Below are 20,271 nucleotides of genomic sequence, written 5' to 3'. Positions count from 1 at the left end.
CCTGGCATTTTTGGGCTCCTGGAAAGCAAAGGTGCAGCATCCAGTCCTGCTGTTAACAGCCTATCAAAATTCATTACTGACTAAAATATGCAGTGGCCTAACACTGCACGGAGAGGTACTCACATTTACAGCCATAAGCATTCAGGGTGTATGCCCCAAATGCAGAAATTGGGCATCATGCCAATTTCCCTCAATGCATATGGCCTTGAATGTGTGTACTGCTCGGTATAGTGTACACCCACCACGTATTTCCACATATCCTGGCAGGCTGGGCACATCTGTGCCTCTCAGGTGCCAAAAAAAAAAAAAAAAAAAAGATTTGACACCAAAGGGCCAAACCGCCTGTGTTCATGGAGCCATAGTTACTGCATGCACTGTAATCTCTTTAATTACATGTGCCCAACTCAAAAGAACTACCATTGTAAATTATTTTTTCTTACCAAGGTGGAACTCTTCCTGGTCCTTCAAAGAGGGCATATGTCTGGCCTCCTGGTGGATATGCTGTAATGTCAATAGTTCAGATGTGGGCAACAGCAAGTTTTTGTGCAGCTCCTCTAAATCCACAGAGCAGTCTAAAAGTGCAGTGAGAAGTTCAAAACAAAATCAGAAGAAGCTCTAAAATGTATAAAAATCTCCTGGTATAATAATTTGGTGACAGTAATATTGCAGTATTATATGTCAACGAGAGCAAGGTGCAATAGTGGACAACAATTTTAAAGGTTAACGCAGTGCACACAATCACTGCCAGCCCCCTCTGCCTGAGCGCGGTGTCATGGAGACATGCCAGGCAGGATCAATCAGGTATTTCAGGTGATGCGGGGGGACCAAATTACACAGCACAAGCACTGTGCTCTTATTCATGCTTTAAAGGAACAGGATCGACCCTACGGGAGTCTGACATCACAGCCGCATCTAATTTTGCCCTAGGAAATAGATGGCCATCTATTACAGAATTGACAGACTCCGCAGGCCCCTTCCGCGTGCCCTTCTGGCCGGCGGCACAACTGCATCACTTCCTACACTCTTTACATGGCCCACATCAATACTGTAGACCCCTTACTACATTTGAGGATTACTGCTCGGGCAGGGAACAACTGCCCCGGATCCTGTCTGGGGCATATACCCTTCTTAATACACCCCCGGTCCAACCTGAACTGACTTGCATTGAGAAATGGGGCGCAGACCTCCAACGTACTTTTGATGCTGGGCAGGTCCACAGGATGATACACCTGTCTCTCAAGTCTTCCATTTGTTCAAAGATACAAGAAACGAATTATAAGGTTTTGATGAGATGGTACTTGACTCCCAGCAGACTCCGTGCCATGTTCCCGGAGACCTCAGATCGGTGCTGGCGATGTGGCACGGATAAGGGGACATTGCTCCATATTTTTTGGACCTGCCCCAAGCTGCTAACATTTTGGCACTCGGTACGCACTCTCTCTCAGGACTTCACGGAATTCGTGATACCTGACGATCCCGCCTTCTTTCTGCTACATGTCTCTACCATGTCGCTCAAGACCTATAAAAAATCTATTCTACGACATTTAGTGAATGCGGCCAAGGCCTGTGTTCCCCTTATGTGGAAACAGCAAAACCCACCTACGGTGGCATTATGGCTGAGAAAGGTTGAAGAAATCAATAAAATGGAGGACTTGATTTTGACAGCAGCGGATAAACATGAGACATATCTTCAGATATGGACCCGTTGGAACCTATTCAAGTATTCAGATGCAGGGAGACCCTTATTTGACGCCTGACATGTTAAATAGTGTACATTACCCGGGGGCTCTACTATTAAGCCTAGAGACCCTGCGACCTACCTCTACAGGTTTGTTTGTCTGCCCGTCACCCCTTCCTCCCCTCCCCCTCCCCCCTTTCCCCCTCCATCCCCCAATCCATGTCTCTATTTCTTGCTTCTCCTTCTTTATTTTCAGACTATTCATACTCTCTGTTCTCTCTGGTGATTCCAGATCACGTATTTTACATTACGCAGTGGTGATATATGGTTGTGGTCACTTATATATGTATGGAGGATGGTTATCAAAGTGGCTATTTTTAATATACATCTGTACATTTCACCGTGCCCTCGGGCAACCATTGATATTCGATCTGAGCTGGATTTTGTCTTCCACCGGTGCTGCGCACCTGTTTTCACCAATCTCTGTTACCTATCTGATATGGACACCAGACTGTTTTTTTTTTTTTTTCGTCTCTGTTCTATGTACTGATAAAATTTAATAAAACTATATTTGAAAAAAATAAATAAAGGAACAGGATCCTCCATTTATTTTTTTTGTGTAACAAACGCTTTAAATTAATATAAAGACTATGAGCATTACTGACCAGTGTTGCCCTATGGAATTACAAACGGCACACTCCTGGGCTTTTGCAATGGTATATTGCATCTTACTCAACATATTTAATATACTGGATATTATTAATGACATTCACTTTTGTTGGGGGTTTTCCCCAAATCATATTGTTTGCACACTGAATCCTGATGAACATTACTAAACATCTTTTACCAACATCATGTACATTATCATGCAACAATAATTTAGGAAGGCTGACAAGAAAAGTGGTTGCAAACCCTCCCTAGTGACTTTTAACTATAGGTAAGCCTAGAATAAGGCTTACCTATAGGTAGTGGAAATCTCTCCTAAACAAGTGCCGTTTAGGAGATATTTCACTTGCAGTGTGCCGATGATGTAATTGGCGCATGCGCTGTGAAGGAACCGGACCTCCGTGCCATTTCTTCCACCAGCGTGTGCCATTAGGCATGCGTGGGAGTGATGTCATGCGGCTCAGGCCAGTCACAGAGTCGGAATCCGCGGCCTCCGGAAGGAAGAGACGCGAAGATGGACGCAGCCTGCACAGGGGACAGCTATTGATTCGTTTGCAGGTAAGTGTCACATATTGCATACTAGCCCATTATGCTTTTAATATGCAGGCAGCAAAAGAGGAAGTAAAACCCACCAGGGTTATAATATAATATAATGTTTGGGGTTAAAGTCTGCAGGCAGGCTTCTTACAGAAGGCATTAAAACATTTTCATATCCACCCACAAATAAAATAGGAAATACAAATTAAACTTTTCGAAGAAAAAAGGTGGAAGAGATACTTAGGCCTGAATACAGACTTTGGGATAAGGAAGCCGAATCCAATATTGATGGCATCATCTATCGGAGGTTTCTTACCCACTTGACCTCCGGAAGATTTACCCCCTTCATAACCATTTTTTGCGATATGGCCTTAACTGACAATTGGGCAGTCATGCAATGCTGTACCCAAATAAAATGAATGTAATTTGTTTCCCACAACTAGAGCTCTCTTTTGGTGGGATTCGATATGTATTCTGCTACATATTTTTGTTAAAAAATAAATAAAAAATCACAAGCTTATGTTAATTGGTTTGCACAAAAGTTATAGCGTCTACAAACTATGAGATATATAGGGGAATTTTTTATTTATTTTTTACTAGTAATGGTGGCGATCAGTGACTTATAGATGGACTTACCCACTGACAGGGCAGCGTTCTGCCTTGTTTACATAGACCGAGCACTGTCCTGTCTCTCTCCTCGCCTATCAGTAAGTGCAGGTGGACAGCCATTGGCCAGCATCCGCTGATCAGCTTGTGCTGTGTCTAATCACAGCACAGATGGGTCACTGGCGGCCCGTATGCCCTCTACCCGGAAGTGCCACATCACATACTAGGTACGTGATCTGGCACAGAAGAGCTGATCTGACGCCAAACATCTAAGTGATGAGGTCGGCAAGCTGTTACACATTTGGCTTTCTAGTAGCCTCATTAGGCAAATGCTAGTGATCTCTAGCCTAGCTATCCTAGCTCGGCCTCACATCAATACACATACAGCATTTACTATAATTATCATCATTAGTTACAGTTTGGGTGTTCACATAGTTCAGAATATGGGCCACACTTCAGAGTTGCACAGTAGATGGGCAAACTTATCCAATAACCACCTGTTTTTGATCTAAATGTTAGATACTACTTAGCTAGATTAAGTGCTGTGGAATCTTTTTAAAAATGTTGCCTATATGAGAATACACACCTTCCCCTTAAATTTCTAAAATTTTAACAGGTGCAAATGATCTTATTCTACAACATGGGTTTTTTAGCACATTTGAAACAGGTGCAGCTAAGCATGTTCACATGTCTTCTCGCAGCGCAATTATTTTCAGTTGGACATTCTTTGGTCTCAAATCCATGGGCAGCTACAGGAAATCATTCAAAAATATTAAAACATACCCAGAGCATGTTCATACACCCCTGACATCTGGCCTGCAGGGTTGAACTTTTCTTGGACAAGCAGAGTCTTCGAGGTGAGCAGGCTAGTAGATCCAGAAGACACAGAGGAAGGAGTATCCTCTCTGCTTGCTTCTAAAATTGGGCTGTTGATCACAAAAAGGCAAATAAATGTGTAATACAGTGGCTGTAGGTTCCTTTATGTAGCATAAAGACAATTTTTGCACAAAGAATTTATTAGAGGGACAAATTCTCTATTTCAATCGTTTTCAACAAGCAGATTATTTAGGTTGCCACAGTCTCTCAAATCACAGAAATGTTTACGCAAGCTGGAAACTTTCTCTGATAGATTTCCAATTTCTCTAATAGATAGCTTTTTTTTTTTTATTATGTAAATCATGTCAGGTCTCTTCTGAATTATTCTAAAACACTATAAAAATCTATGCCTGGCATTAGAATTGCGTAGTGCATGCCTACATGACAGTCAGCAAAATAAGGGAAACCCTCAGTAAACATACATATACACACACACACACACACACACACACACACACACACACACGACTCTTGTACCTCAACTTCTTGGGACACACTTGTCGGAAAGACTCCTCATTCACTGGAGTTTTCTCTCTAAGTGGAAGCCTTCCCAGATCCAATGAGTCGCTTTCTTTTGACTCGTCCTTGCTCTTGTGGAAAGGTGTGGACGCCAGCTGAGCAGCTCTTATAAAATCACAGGTATCCTCTGGATCTGCAAATAAAGTCTTGTTCCTGTGTGACCCAGACACTATAGCCTCTTCATTCAGGGGTTCAATACCATCAAGTGTGTCCTTTATAGAAAGATCAAGTAGAAATTACCAGCTTTGAACTACAAAAACTATTTAACAAGTAATCACATTTTGGGAAAACCAGTTTTAAAAATGGGCATGCTTATATACACAGTACATATACACTGCTCAAAAAAGTTCACAACACACTTTTTAATCAGAGTATCGCATCAAGTCATTTAAACTCCTGGGATATTTATCTGGTCAGTTAAGTAGCAGAGGGGGTTATTAATCAGCTTCTTTGGTGTTAATGAAATTAACAACAGGTGCACTAGATGGACAACAATGAGACAACCTCCAAAACAGGAATATATAAATACACATACACACACACACACACGGTGGTAGATGCGTCTTCACATAGTGAGTCCACACCAGTCAGTTATCAGGTTTGAGGGCATGGCAGCCCATTTTTATTAACAGGAACAAAATAAAAAAAGTTTATACACAAGATTTCACACACAGGGGTTCTTCTCCAGTAAATGCATACAACAAAAAATGTCAAGCCTCCTGGCACCTAGGCTTACTTTGCCTTGCAGTTCCCTGCTGAACCGGCCTACTCCTGGCCTCAACAGGATTCTCCAGACCGCTAGGGGTTTGCTTACTGTCCCCCAGACTTCAAACAGGGCGGACAGCTTTTCAGACACAGGTCTGTCTTGATGGAGCAGCAGCAACAAGCTGCACACACTCCACCTTTCTCCACTCTCACCAGCCCCTCGTTATATGGGCTGTGTGATCCTGGGCACACAACCTACTGGCTATCCATAAGACCTGGACACAGGGTTGGAGATTCTGTCCCACCCAAGACTCTGAAGGATCTCCAAACTACCGAACCAGTTCTAAAAATAGCAAGATCTGGAGAAACCTGCCAGAGCAGTTTTCTCCGTTTCAAGTTTATGCTCTGTAGCTCTGCAATCCGCTGATATGAAGACAGTGTCCACTTTAACCCCATTTTCATAGGGACAGGGACTCTCCCCATTATAATATACACAATATATTTTACACACACTCAAATAACATGAGTCGCAGCAGATCGATAGCTTACCATGAGTGGGACGACATCATGAATAGCAGCAAGTGGGCAACGGGCTGTAGGTGGCATCCTATTCAAACTTTGTGAGGCACTATTAAAGAAAAGATAGATTTGATAACCAAATAAAGGAAAAGGAACTATCTTTTAGTAACGAAGAGTTTGTTAGACAGTGTATATTGTACAGATGAATCTGATTCAGTTTTAAATACTTTTACTTGGCGTCAGCACTACATACTTTGTTGTCTAGTTTATAGTAATGTAAAAAATAGGATTTTTATAACAGATTACCTGTAAAATCCTTTTTTTGGAGTGCATCACGGGACACAGAGCCAAAGCAATTACTGTATGGTTTATATGGCACCTTCAGGTAATGGACACTGGCACACCCTAGACAGGAAGTTCAATTCCCCATCCTTGTGAATGATTAAATATGTCTCTTTACAAGAAAGAGCTGCCAACTCTCATACCCATCTTGCAGAAGAAATTGCTACCAGAAAAACTAGCTTCCTTGTCAAAAGGACCAAAAGGAATATATGTCGTATCGGCTCAAGAGGCTGTTTCTGTAATGCCGACAGAACTAAATTCAAGTCCCAAAGGTTTAGGGGTTTTCTAACCGGTGGATTAAGCCACGTTACCCCCTGTATTCGGATCAAACAATGCAAAGCCAGCAGACATTGAAACAATACCGATAAGGCCGAGACCTTGCCCTTGATAGTACTCAAGGCCAGTTTCATCTCTAAGCCCAATTGCAAAAAAGCAAAAATTCTTCCTATGACATACATTCTAGGATGCCAACCTCTGGATTCACACGCCTTCCAGACACTACAATATATGACTCTGGAAGCTGGCTTCTGTGCATTAATCAAAGTAGATATCACTGAGCCTGAAAGCCCACGATTCTTTAGAACATGGATTTCAATAGCTAAACTGTTACATTTAGCGGTTTTTTTTTAAAGGTAGGATGGAACTCTGGTCCCTGCAATAGCATCTTTACCATTTCTAAATACCAAGAAATTCTGGGCCACAAGAACTACCGACTTCCTTTCCCGCTTGATCCTGTGAAGTCAGTCATTGAGGTAGCAGCAGAATAGGAGGAAATGCATAAATCAGTGAAAACTGATCCCACGGGGTCACCAATACATGTGTTCCGCAAGCGAGTGGTTTCCTTGTTCTTGACACAAAGTTGTCGACTTTGTTGTTGAACCTGGACGCAAACAGATCTACGTCCAGGATCCCCCATCTTTGGCATATAGCCAGGAAGATGCCGGGTGAAGGGATCATTCTCCCGGAAACAACTTCTGGTGGCTCAAGTAGTCCGCCTGCCAGTTCTCTAACCTGGAATGAAGATTGCCGATATGCACGGCACATGCTTTTCTGCCCAGTTTAGGATATGGTTTACCTCTCCCTGGGCTCCCTTGAATCCCGACAGGAGAATTCCACAACCTGAAAGTCCAGGCCCTTAGGGCTAGGTACGCTGACCCAATCTTTCGGTTCTGGACAACTTCCCCTGGACAGATGCCTCTTCTAGGACTGATCCCCAACCTGAAAGGCTGGCATCTGTTTTTACCACCTTCCAGGTAACTGGTGAGAAGGATTTCCGCCCTTCTGCAGATTCTCGGATATCCTCCACCAACTGAGGCTCACAAAGGCGACAAACACAATGGCGACAAAGGCATCAGAAAATCTAATGCTTGGACCTTCTTGTTCCAGTCTGATAAGATATTGTTTTGCAGCAGTCTTGAATGAAATTGAGCATAGGGAACTGCTTCAAATGAAGCCACCATCTTCCTGCAACAATCTCATACAAAGTCGAATAGAAAAACCCTTCTTTGCCCTGACTACCAGAACCAGCTCCTTTATAGTGCTGATCTTTGCCTGGGGTAAAAACACCCTCTTCTGGGCTGTATCTTTAACCAGACCCTCTAATCTTCTTACTGGCTTTAAAGATATTTCTTGAGGACCCAACCCAAGTACACCAGGTAGTTGACTGTGGTGACCATGCTTTGGTCCAAGCAGGCAACCGACCAGTAGACCAGATAGAGCAGGTCGTCTAGGTATGCTATTATCGTTATACCTTGAGTCCTTAATCTGGCCAGAGAAAGGGACAGAAGTTTTGTAAAGAAAAACAAGAGGGGTTTTTGGGACTTTCAATGAGATGCGTGTTTCCACACTTCTCCATTCCTAAATCTGGTAAATACAAGGAAGTTCGGAACTTTGAATGAGGTATGCGTTTCGGGACTCAACAATTAAAACCAAGTAATAGAGATGTGTTTATCGTCTAAAACACATAACAAAAAACATGCATCAGTGGATACATTGAGAATAGTACACACATGAACAGCATATTATAGAACAGACATATAATTGTCAATTAGTATAACGTAAAAAAGCAACCCTCCACATAAAAGACCTGAGAACACAGGGTAATGGCCCATGGATAAAACATATTGCAACATTGTAAGTCCGATGCATTTCATGGCAGTATGGCCATTCTCCAGGGGCAAATGCATAGTAAATTAAATCTGCGGAGACATAAAATTATCACATATTTCCGATCATGCAAACCCCTTGAGAGGAAGCAGACACATTTAAGTAGAGGAAAAAAAATGTAAATCTCCTGTACTACTTACGTATTGGCAGCATGTGGAGGTATGCACAACGTAGAAGTTTTGTAAACACTGAGGTGCAGTAGCTAGACCGAAAGGCAAGGCTACAAACTGAAAATTAAGTTTTTCTACTTTGAAACAGATATTTCTGGTGAGCGGGGAAAATGGATACATGCAGGTATGCATGCTTGATGTCGATTGATGCCAGAAGTTCTCCTCCTTGTAGGATGGAGACTACTGTTCGGATTGATTCCATGCAAAACAAGCAAATTCTCAGGAATCGGTTTAGATCTAGAATATCTGATATCCCCATTTGGTGTTGGCACAGTGAAAAGGTTTGAATAAAACCCCAACCCCTGCTCTTCCATGGGGACCCACCATGATCACCTTTTGCGAAAAAAAATGTCTAACAATAGAAATAGAGACTTTCTCTAGATCTTTGGGGACATTTGACCTGAGGAAAGGAGGGACAGGAATTCTCCGAACTCTAGCTTGTAACCTAGAGTTATTGTGGAGACCACCCACCTGTCTCGAAATTCTTCCTACTAGACCCTTGACAACTGTAGAAGTCTTCCCCTCACTTCATAAAGAGGCTTTAGCATTCTGTCTTGTGGGTTTCCTCCCCCAGGATTCATTTTGTCCCTGTGGTTGACCCTGGTGACCATTCCCCCTGATCCAGTGACCATTCCCCCTGATCCAGCAACTGACGGCTGAGGTAATCCGCTTACCAGTTTTCTACGTCTGGAATGTAAACGGCTGATAGAGCTGGCAAGTGAAGTTTTATCCTCTGCAGAATGTGAGACCTCCAGCGCCGCTGCCGAGCTCCTTGTCCCCCCTTGGTGGTTGACGTAAGCCAGTGCTGTGGCATTGTCCAACAGGATGCTGACTGGATGACTGCGCAGCCACTCTAAATGGAGAGGCATAACCTGATCGCCCGCAACTTAAGCGCAGCAATCGATATGCAGGATTGGTGGAAGAAGAACCTTCGCCATGCAGAGTCCAGAATCAACCACAAGTACTCCATGCATTGGGTCGGGAGCAACACAGACTTCTGGAGATTCAACACCCAGCCGAATTCTTGTAAGGTCTGCATGGTGATTGCCACGTAGTCTCTCAGTTCTGAGGCCAATGCCACTCTCAGGAGGAGATCGTCCAGGGAACTCACAATCGTGAAGCCCCGCTGCCTCAGTAATGCCAGAACTGGTGCCAGCACCTTGGTGAAGACCCATGGTGCTGACGCCAGCCCAAAGGGAAGTGCCACAAATTGATAGTGCATGTCCCTGACTGCAAAATGCAGAAACTGCTGGTGCCCGATACAGATGGGGACATGCAAGTACACGTCCTTGGTGTCCAGGGAGGCCAGAAAATAACCTTGATGAAGCGCGGCCACCACTGAATGAACGGACTCCATCCTGAACCTCCGTACCCTCACTAAACAATTGAGGGCCTTGAGGTCCAGGAGTAGAACACCCAAAACCTTTCTGAAGCTGGTACAGGAACTTATCCCCCGAAGAATCAAGTCCTATACCACCCCCAAACAAGGCCTTCCGACGAGACGGGAAAAGATGAAGATTGGAGGGGAAAAAAAAAAAACCTGTCTGATGGACAGGAAAGAAACTATCTTGTAACCGTACAAAATTCGTTTGCAGACCCACTGGTCGAAAAGAACAGAAGTCCACCGGTCTGTAAACCACCAAAGGCGATCCCCCACCCGCAAGTCGGGTGGGGGTAAACCTTCATGCAGAAGAGGACTTGTCCGCGGGCTGGTTTGCCTTGCGATGCCAAGGGCACTTTTGCCCACCCGTAGGAGTCTTGATGGGCTGGGAACGCTTGCCCGCAGAACTGGGTGGACGAGAAAGACTCTTGTGAGTGGAAAAGGCGGGACCCTGCCTATGACAGGGCTCCTTGAGTTTTTTGGACTGGGAGAAAAGTACTTCTCCCCCCCCCCCATAATGTCCTTAATAATGTCATACAGAGAGGCTCCAAATAGCCTCCCACCCTGGAAAGGCAAATCCACCAAAGCCTTCTTAAGCCCCATACACACTATCAGTTTTTCTGCTGAGTTTTTCCTTCAGCTTTACCAAAACCATATAATATGAGGTCAAACCTTGAGGAGTTTCGATTTGTATGCAATCAGGTAGGCCCTTGCACTACATGGTTTTGGTAAACCTGAAGGAAAAACTCAGCAGAAAAACTGATAGTGTGTATGGGGCTTTAGACATCTGGTCGCCGACCAGCACTTGAGCCAAAGCAGCCGGCGAAGAACCATGGCCGACACGGAAACCTTAGAAAGTAACGGGCCGTGTCCAGGGCCACATCACAGACATACATAGGTCCCTGCACTAACTGGTCTGCCAGTTCCACACAGACTGGAGACGCTTGCTCATTACACTACTCGTGGTGTAATAGCTTAGCCCATTCAGTAAGAGTCTGCGACACCAGAGTGGTGGCTAGCACTGGACCTGACCCTGCCATAGAAAATATAGATCATGCTACCGCCTCAGCCTACCTCCTGTCAGCAGGATATTTGAAAGAAGGGGACCCCTCCACAGGAATTATGATCGCCTGGACACTGGAGGATCAACGACCGGCGGGGAAGCCCATTTCTTCAACAAACTCTTCAAAAGGGGTAACGCACCGAAAAACTGTGAAGAACTGAAAATAACTGCTGCAGTCATTCCCAATCCTTGTATATAAACTTATCAAGTAAGTTAAGGAAACACCTTAGTGGTGCAGACCAGCTTGTGCAACCCAAAATGGACCGACGCCCCTACCGAATACTCAATTTTTAAAAGTATCGTGCACCGTCGTAACGAGAGCACTCGCCAGTGCTTTCTCATGTGCCGCGACGCGGAGGACTCCTCGCTGTCCGAAGGATCAGGGGCCGCATCACCTGAACCCACTAGGCAGGAGCTGCCTGCCACGGTGGAGCCCGAGTCCAGATGAGAGTCCTCCCCAGGAGATGGAGGAGGAAGGGGGCATTTCTTACCCACCTTACGCCCGCACGCCACCTCAACCCGGGAGAGCAAGAATTCCAGGACTGCCCACAAAGCGTCCAGGGGCACCGCACACCCAGAGGGGTCAGCTGCCGTCAAGGAGGCATCAGGGGAGGGGCCAGCTGCTTCAGATGCCATAGCGTCCCACACTCAACCAGACACTACCAGGGATCAAACTTCCACTAGGGAGAGAGAAAGGCAGACAACCCTCCTAGCTGCCGCACACTGGGGGACCCCCAGAAGGACTCACCACCCTGACCTCCAAGGAGCAGTGCTGTACTGTGCGTCCTCTGCAGATGGGACAACCATGGGGAAATCAGCCCTCTTGCCTGGCTTCAAATATAGAACTCCCCACAAGGCTATAATAAAATGGCCGGCCGCCTCCCACAGAAAGAGCCAGAATGCCCTGAGACATGGATAAGGATAAGGATAATGGCTGCCGACTATGAAAACATGGAGACATGCTAGCCGCTGCTCCCAGCACCACATACAGAGACCGCCTGGAGGGGACTCCCAAGCCAGGTAACCCAGTGGTATAGCCGAGGGGAAGAAAATACCCCCAAAACTAAGCACCCCAGGGAGTACACAGCTGCTCCACTGTGCCTGTGGTGGAGCTCATACTTGCGTGTCAGGAATTGCGGGTCTCACTCCCCGGACAGATCCACTTACCGCCTAGACGGAGTGGCAGTTGGCCATGGCAACAATGCGACCCAGACATCAGGTGCCTGGTCAAGTGTGTCCCTGCCAGGCATTTTAGCCCACTAGCTGCCCCAGTGCAGAGTGGGGCTTGTCACAGCAGACACAGCGTGGAGTGCAGGTCTGCGCTCGCTCAGTGGCCAAGCTGGGGAGACTACCAGGATCTATAATATCCAGTCAGTCACCCAGCCCAGCGGTTGATTGCAGGTTCCTAAAATGGGAAAAATAAATAAAAATGAAATAAAATAAACCAAAAAAGGACAACAGGTCCCAGCAGGGGGCCAGGTCCTTCTAGACTAGGCAGAAAAAAATTAGCTGCATGTAGCAGAGTGGCTGTTTCTACTGATAGAGACCAACCCTGGGCGGTGCTGTGCTATTTTTGTTAATTCTGCCTAGGTGGGCGGTGCCCTGGGGCAGTGCTGTGCTTGTTTTGTTATTGTATAGTCATAATCCTAAAGGTGATGATATAACCCTAAGGTCAAGATTAGAAGTGCTGTGTCCATCAATAAGCGAAAGAGAAAACATGTTTAACAGGAATTCCAATTTTTTATCAGTTGGATCCCTAAGCATTTGAGCATTGCATGTCAAACTTTTATTCACAGAGGATATAGCAGTGGATAAAGTGTTGAAACCTTTTTAGGAGGGCAAAAAAAATGTCTATCTGGATGATCCCACTCAGAATACATAAGCTTTTCTAGTTATGAATGGACAGGAAAGGACAAGGCACACAAATCTCGAGGAGGCTTTAGTGAACCCAAACAGGAAATGGGCTCTTTAACCAACTCCATTATGGGTGGCTTAAATGTGGAGCAGACCATTTCAGTAAGAGAATGCACCAGCAACCTCTCAGCATGTGAAGCTGAAGAAGGTCTTTCCCCACTTGATCCCTTGGAAGAGGAGTCATCAGTCTCTCCACAGTCCCCTGAGGGGTATTCATCTTCCCCCTAGCACTGTTCCTCCGTTTGAGGATCCTAGGTGGTAGAAGAGAACTAATGCATTTTCTTCCCCTCTGAAGATGCGATTAAAGCCGCTACTCTTTTCTCCAATCCACTCATAGCTGAGGAGAAAACCTGCTCAGTTATATAGACAGGGGCTGGGGTGTCGGAAGCAATTGCAACCCCTTATGACCCCGATGGCTCACTCTGACCAGCCTCCCTAGATCTCTCAGGAGAAGATGGTGTTGCAGAGGGAGGGTCCTTAGGGCGACCCCTTTGTGCTCTTGGTTTTTTGCGGTATTTGTACCACCCCTTCTGGTCATAGTGCTGAGCACAAAGGCACTGCCAAAAAAATGCACTCACTGCTGAGCAATAGTCCAGCAACTGCCGCTGCTATTAAACTCAGCCTGATGCTTAAGTAAATGTGCCCTGGGAATGCCTGAATTGCCACTCACATGCCACCTGTCTCCCTCCAGCTGTATGCACCCGAGAAAAGGTACACTTTATAGCTCACATAGCACGCATTGTGGATGTTGAAGCATGCCAACGCTGCTAAACCCCACCCCCTTCCTCTGACCACCCCCGCACCGCCCTCTTTCAAAATAGTCAGTTTTCCCACACGAGGGGGCTCCTTTACGAATGGATGGGGGCTAGGGTAGAGGAGGAGACCTGCCAATGGGAACTGCTGTAATGGCAGCAAGAATGGCACGGCACACCAACGACTGAGTCATGCTCCCTCTGCCTCCTGGAGTGAAGCTATCCAGGTGGGGGGACATTTCCAAGGGGAAAAAAACCCTTACCACATATTACCTGGGGCTTGGGTTTGAGGAAGCATGCAGCCTGTGACACAGAGTGAGACTGAGCAGCATGGAATCCGGTGCGTGCTCTTGACAGCCCCAGGTGGTGACTATAGGCATGACAACATTTACTTTAAAGGAGAATTAGAAAAATTCCTTAGGAATCTCCCTTACCTCATCTAGCTGCAGGGTTCTGCGGGCCCCTTTTTATCAGGGTAGCCACACTGCTGGGCCTGTAAAGCACCCCACCAGGAATATGGCTGAAAAAACAAAAAACAAATACTGGATCCTGGGGTCCAGCTCTCTAAAAAGAGAAGCGTTACAGGCAAAAAAATGTTTAGTTGGACACGAGGCCCGGGTACCATTTAATTCGGCCTGGAAAAAGACACTTTGAATGGATCCGGTTGCCTAGCTTGTCCCAGCAAGAATATTCCAGCAGAGCTCAGCACAGCACATCTTTACTCATGACCAACATCTAAGACACTGGCGAAAAAACGGAGGTACTCCCGGTAAGGGGAGGGGTTATATGGGGAATTGAACTTGTCTAGGGTGTGCCAGTGTATCACCTGAAGGTGTCATATAACCCATACAGTAATTACTATGGTTCTGTGATGTACGATAAAGAAAAAAAATAAAAAAGGAGGTGTTGAAAGTCAGCACTGCAAACACCTGTAAAGGTGACTGATTTTCCAAGACTGGTTATCCACCATATCCTTCTCCAGTTATTGGATTCTGTTTTAGGTGGAGTAAGCAATTGAACTTTGGATAAACACTTTTTAGCATAAGCAGGTTAGAGTAAAAAAAACACTTACACGCTGGGCTGTGTTACACATGTTTCATCATAAATGGCAAATGGTCCATCAGAGGACAGCGTTGACGACAGGTCTGCAAATAAGAATACAAAGCAATTGGTCACCTGCAGCAACTAGATGTTAGATACATTCAGCATAGACAACAGAGGCTGTACAGGGCTATAATGTGGCAGCAAAACTCAAAATATAAATAATATGGCTGCCAGTTCTGAAGACTACCGGTATTCTCACCAACACATAAGAGTTTAATGCGGACCTTCAGTCATTTTTTTCATCTTTCCATCTATTAAATCTTCTGCCCTCGTTGTTTTGACTTTGAATAGTAAAAACATTTTTTTTTTTTTCTGCCAGTAAATAACTTATACAGCCAACTTCCTCTTTCTTGTCTGGTCATTACCCAAGGCTTATGACATCATGCACAACTCTCTACCAGGCAGTCCCCCCGCCCAAGCCAATTTTCAGCGCTTTCACTTTTTAAACAATTGCACAGGCATGCAACACTGTACCCAAATAACTTTTTTTTTTTTTTTATCATTTTGTTCCCACAAATAGAGCTTTCTTTTGGTGGTATTTGATCTCCCCGGGGTTTTTATTTTTTGCTAAAAAAAAATTAAAAAATGTTTTTCTTTGTTTCTGTTATAAATTTTCTCCTTCACTAATGGGCACTGATGAGGCTGCAGCATCGGTCACACAATGCCAGTGCTCGGCTGACTGACATTCAAAGGGAATGTAACCTACCCACCAACCACTTCATTTGTGACATGCCCACCAGGTGGAACTGAACTTTGGCAATGCTGCAGCGGCTGCACAAGCAGCAGAGGGTCATCAAATTTGTAACACGATGTGCACTTTGTAAAGAGCGTAGAAAGCTGAAGACTGCAGAAATACATGTAAAACCTATAGAGGGAGATGTTTCATCCCTGTGTATCACCTGAGGCCATTCACTCCACTGGTAATATGTGCAGGTTTACATCCACTTTAATATCATCTCCACATTGGCTATAATAGGAAGCAAGCCAAGAGGATTCTCTGGTATTACTTCCATGGGTTCCGTATTTCCTTCAGATACTGCCCCTTTCAAATATTAAATCGACTAATTCGCCAAACAAAACCTGAACACTGCATATATACATGTAGAAAATACTAATGAGACGTTCATCTGTACTTACCAGTACATCTGGGTTTGTTTTGATCCAAGACATCAATGCTTTAAAAGAAAATACACACACATTTATCTAAAAGATACTTAAAAATTTTAAATACCATTAATAAAAGGGCAACAACAAGGCAGGGGGCAAATATCCAACAACACAACTGCAGGGGTCAGTTTATCTTCATAACGCAATGTATAATGCATTATAGTAGATCAGATCAATATATATCAGTATCAAATATACAGATCAATATCTGAGGAGGATTGACCCGAAAGATGTAATATGGCTAACAAAATGGTATTAAAGTAGATTATTAATAACAGTTCTTTAAAGTAGAAATCCAAAAAATATTTTCTCGAATGTCCAATTAAGATATTTTCTAGTTTTGGATAACATGAAAAAGGATCTTTTTGCAGATTTCTTCTCACTTCCTGTCCCAGAGAAACACCAAGTGAGGGAATATCCTATCTTTGAAAGTAGTTACAAGGCATTGTGAGATTTCCCCTCTGTTCCAGGGTCAGCTGGAAAATGCTTGATTCCTTCTATTTCACAGGGTCAAAGAGGGAGTAAAAACTTCAGAGGTTCTAAACCTTCTATAGTCTATTCTAAACCTAGAACAAAAAAACAAAAAAAAAAAAGGCACAGAGGAAAACCCAATCCTGTTCCACTATGTATCAAGCCACCAAGCCCTTTGAGCCAGATTATATTGGTAAACACTAGGGATGAGCTTGATGTTTGGGTCAAACACCAGGTTTTCACCGAACATTATGGGGTGTTCGCGGTAAATTTGAGCGCCGTGGAACACCCCACAATGTACTGCGAGATCGCAATGCATTGCTGTATGATGATTGGCCAAAGCATGCACCTGACCTGCATAATTCGGGCAATCACAGTACGCTCTGCTGAGAGAGCCATAATTGGCCAAAGGCCAATCATGGCTCAGGGGGGACCGGGTACACGCTTCATAAGGCTGCCTACAGAGCGGCCGCCTGTAATGTTGTTGGCGTGGAGATAGCTTGAGCTAAGCAGGCAGGTTGCTCAGTTAGTGGCAGTGCATTTGAGTGTGTGTGTGTCTATATATATCTACAGTGCATTCTGTCGTGTACCGTTTGTAATACACTTCAGACAGTGTACACAGTATCCAATACAGTTTGTACAGTACAAAAAATACATCATGCCAGGAAGGCCACCAAGGAGAGGCAGATCGCAGGTCACTAAAAGAGGGCAAGCAGCCTGTTTCTACAGTCAAAAATGCTGATTGTGGATCCTCTGCAGGTGGCCGTGGGGCACACTTGTCTTTATTTTTTTTTGCTGCTGGCTGTGTTATTGAGCCAGAACATGCAGGAGAGTTTGTGGAGTGGATAACAAAGCTGTCACCCTGTCACCCATGCTCAGAGTAGTTTACCTTCCAACGCAGCTGCCAAAGTAGCCTATTCCACCCACTCCTTGTCCACAGTCACTCCTTCCATAGCCCCACCATCCTGCCAGCGGCTACCGATAAAGGATGTATGCACTGTCCTGTCACCATTTGAGGAGGCCACAAGGATGATGAGCAGCGAAAATGCATGCATTGGTGACACTGTCCCTCCTGCCTTCCTGTTGGAGCACACGCTTTGTGGAATCATAGACCGGCACTTGAGGCAGAACAGCGGGAAGAAGAGGAAGTCTTCCTTACCCCTCAAGGACCCCCTTTATCCAGATAGCATTCCTGCGGGCACGCCAAACACACAGGAAGGAGGAGGATTAGGTTAGCGTGAATGTAGAGGATAACACTCAGCAGCAGTCTTCAAGGGATTGTTTTCAGTCCCCAGAAACCTAAGGAGTTGTACATGGCTGGGAGGAGGTAGTTACGGATCATGTGATCCTTAGTGACCCAGAGAACTCAGAATCTAATGCCTATGCAAACTTATGCTGCATGGCCTCCCCGATTCTGCAAAGCCTGCGAAAGGTCACTAGGATCTGTGGTATCAAGGAGAGGGATCATTAGTGGCTGGCAACCCTTCTTGATAGACGTTACAAGGGTAAGGTTGCAGAACTCATCATGCCTTCGCAGAGGATGAATATCTTCAGGAGACCTTGAAGAAAGGTTTGTGCAATGCATTTCCAGACCCTGGGAGGTTACCATTTCCTAGTGCAATGCATTTCCAGACCCTGGGAGGTTACCATTTCCTGGTGCTGGACAACATGTTGCTGAGGCTTTGTTCAGTCAGAGGAAGAGCGGCGGAGAAGGTGGCCGGCTGACCGATGCCTTTAAATAATTTTCAGTCCTCAGCACCAAGGTCTGATCGGTTCAAGCAACCATCGCCAGCGTCTGCATTACATGGTGCAGGAATATCTAGGGGCAAGAGCAGACTTGGAGACCTTTCCAACAGAGCATCCACTGGGTTACTGGGTCTTGAGGATGGACCACTGGCTAGAACGTTCTCAATATGCAACTGAGCTACTGGCCTGCCCTGCATCCAGCGTGCTTTCTGAATGCACATTCAGTGCTGCTGGAGAGTTTGTAATGGATCAAAGAGTGTGCCTGTCCACAGACTGTTGATAGGCTCAAATTCATAGAAAACAAAATCTTGGATCAGCAGCCATCAAGCATCTGATGCTGATGTAACCGATTGAATTTGCTATGGATATGGGACCAATTGAAGACTTCCTATGCGGACTATACGATTCCTCCTCAATTTTGGTGATGCTAGCTTCCAACAATATCCAATAGCAACAATATATAATAGCTTCCGCCCAATTTTTCTGCCCGTTTAACGGGGCATGTAATTACAATTTTTGAGATTATATTTCACAGCAGGGCCTGTTTCTGCACCCAACAAGAGTAACAGCGTTCTGGTACCACCAACACCTAAAGCCCAGTTTTTCTGCAGAGTTTATAGGGCAGGCCGTAGAGTATATATACTGCTGTTCAGAGTATATAGTGCCTGGGAGATACCCAGGCCATTTAAAAAAAAAATATGGGTGTTGGGTTCCCCTTAAATATCCATACCAGACCTTAATGGCCTGGTATGGATTTTGGGGGTGACATCCACACTTTTTTTTTTTTTTTTAGGTATTTTCCATCTATATTTCCAGGATTTGACAATACATTATAGCCACGAGCAGTTTTAAATTACATTTTTTTCCTTTAGAAAATAGGATTTTTGTACTCATCGTAAAATCCTTTTCTCTGAAGTGCATTGACAGGCACAGCTCCATTAATCTTGACCGTAGGGTTATTACGCCTCCTTCAGGAGAGGACTAGGCAGAACATGTAATACATGTGAAAAAAAAAACAACAGAACTCTGGTAATAACCACTCAGCCTGCTTCCTGCAGCTCAGTACGTCAACAAGCAGTATAACAAACTAATAGGAGAGGAGTGTGCTATGTCCATCAATGAACTTCACAGGAAAGGATTTTACGCCAAGTACAAAAATCCTATTTCACTTTCGTTCATTAACAGACATAGCTCCATTAATTATGACCATAGGGACATCCCCAAGCAGTGTCATAATGAGGGGTGGGAACAGCAAACATAGCTTTACCCACAACCAGAGGTGCTCCCCAACGGAGGAGTCGCCATCTGAACCAACCGCATCAAAACTTGTGGTCCACATATGCCTCACAATGCATTGACAATCAAAATGCAACATTCTGTAACAAGAAATAGTGTAAATTGCAACATTACACGGCTGCATGCAAAACTTTGCAGCCAAAGCAGGCATCAGAAGATGTGTTTGCATCAACTTGGTAGAACTTTGTGAAAGTGTGCACAGATGACCAAGTCACCGCCTTACACACCTGAGAGACTGACTCTTGATGTGGAAGGCCCAAGAGGTCCCAAATGCCCTGGTGGAATGGGCCATGACAGAAAAGGGGGGCACCTGCCCCTTCAAGGCGAGAGCCTGGACCACGAGCTGTCTGATCCACCTGGAAATGGTGGTCGACAAAAGCGCCAGCCCTTTTTTCAGACCAGCCACTGAAACAAAAACAGACAATCTGACCTCCGGAAAGGGAGCTGTGGCAGATAGATATACCCTTAAAACCTGGACCTCGTCCAGGGAATGGAGGGCTACCTCCTTAAGATGTGTTGGCTTAGGATACAGAGATGGTAACGCAATGTCTTCATTGAGATGGAAGGCCGAAACCACCTTCGGCAGAAAAGGT

The 20,271-nt window shown here is 45.0% G+C and overlaps 1 protein-coding gene across 2 annotated transcripts in view; it reads right to left on the bottom strand.

Moving 5' to 3' along the window:
- Window positions 1–20,271, bottom strand: part of BUB1B (BUB1 mitotic checkpoint serine/threonine kinase B) — a 156,685-nt gene that overhangs the window by 38,375 nt on the left and 98,039 nt on the right. For both annotated transcript variants that reach the window (XM_077464860.1, XM_077464861.1), the window contains exons 12-17: window positions 16,136–16,173; window positions 14,967–15,039; window positions 6,137–6,215; window positions 4,841–5,094; window positions 4,271–4,413; window positions 441–572 (exon numbers count right to left, since the gene is read on the bottom strand). In XM_077464860.1, coding sequence (XP_077320986.1) covers window positions 441–572; window positions 4,271–4,413; window positions 4,841–5,094; window positions 6,137–6,215; window positions 14,967–15,039; window positions 16,136–16,173 — 719 coding nt within the window. The remainder of the gene's footprint in view (window positions 1–440; window positions 573–4,270; window positions 4,414–4,840; window positions 5,095–6,136; window positions 6,216–14,966; window positions 15,040–16,135; window positions 16,174–20,271) is intronic.

The sequence above is a fragment of the Lithobates pipiens genome, unplaced genomic scaffold, assembly GCF_037356315.1.
Source record: "Lithobates pipiens isolate NorthernLeopardFrog02 unplaced genomic scaffold, aLitPip1_a1.2 Scaffold_30, whole genome shotgun sequence".
Classification (NCBI taxonomy): domain Eukaryota; kingdom Metazoa; phylum Chordata; class Amphibia; order Anura; family Ranidae; genus Lithobates; species Lithobates pipiens.
Note: the sequence above shows the minus strand (reverse complement) of the source record. Positions and strands in the feature narration are given on the sequence as shown.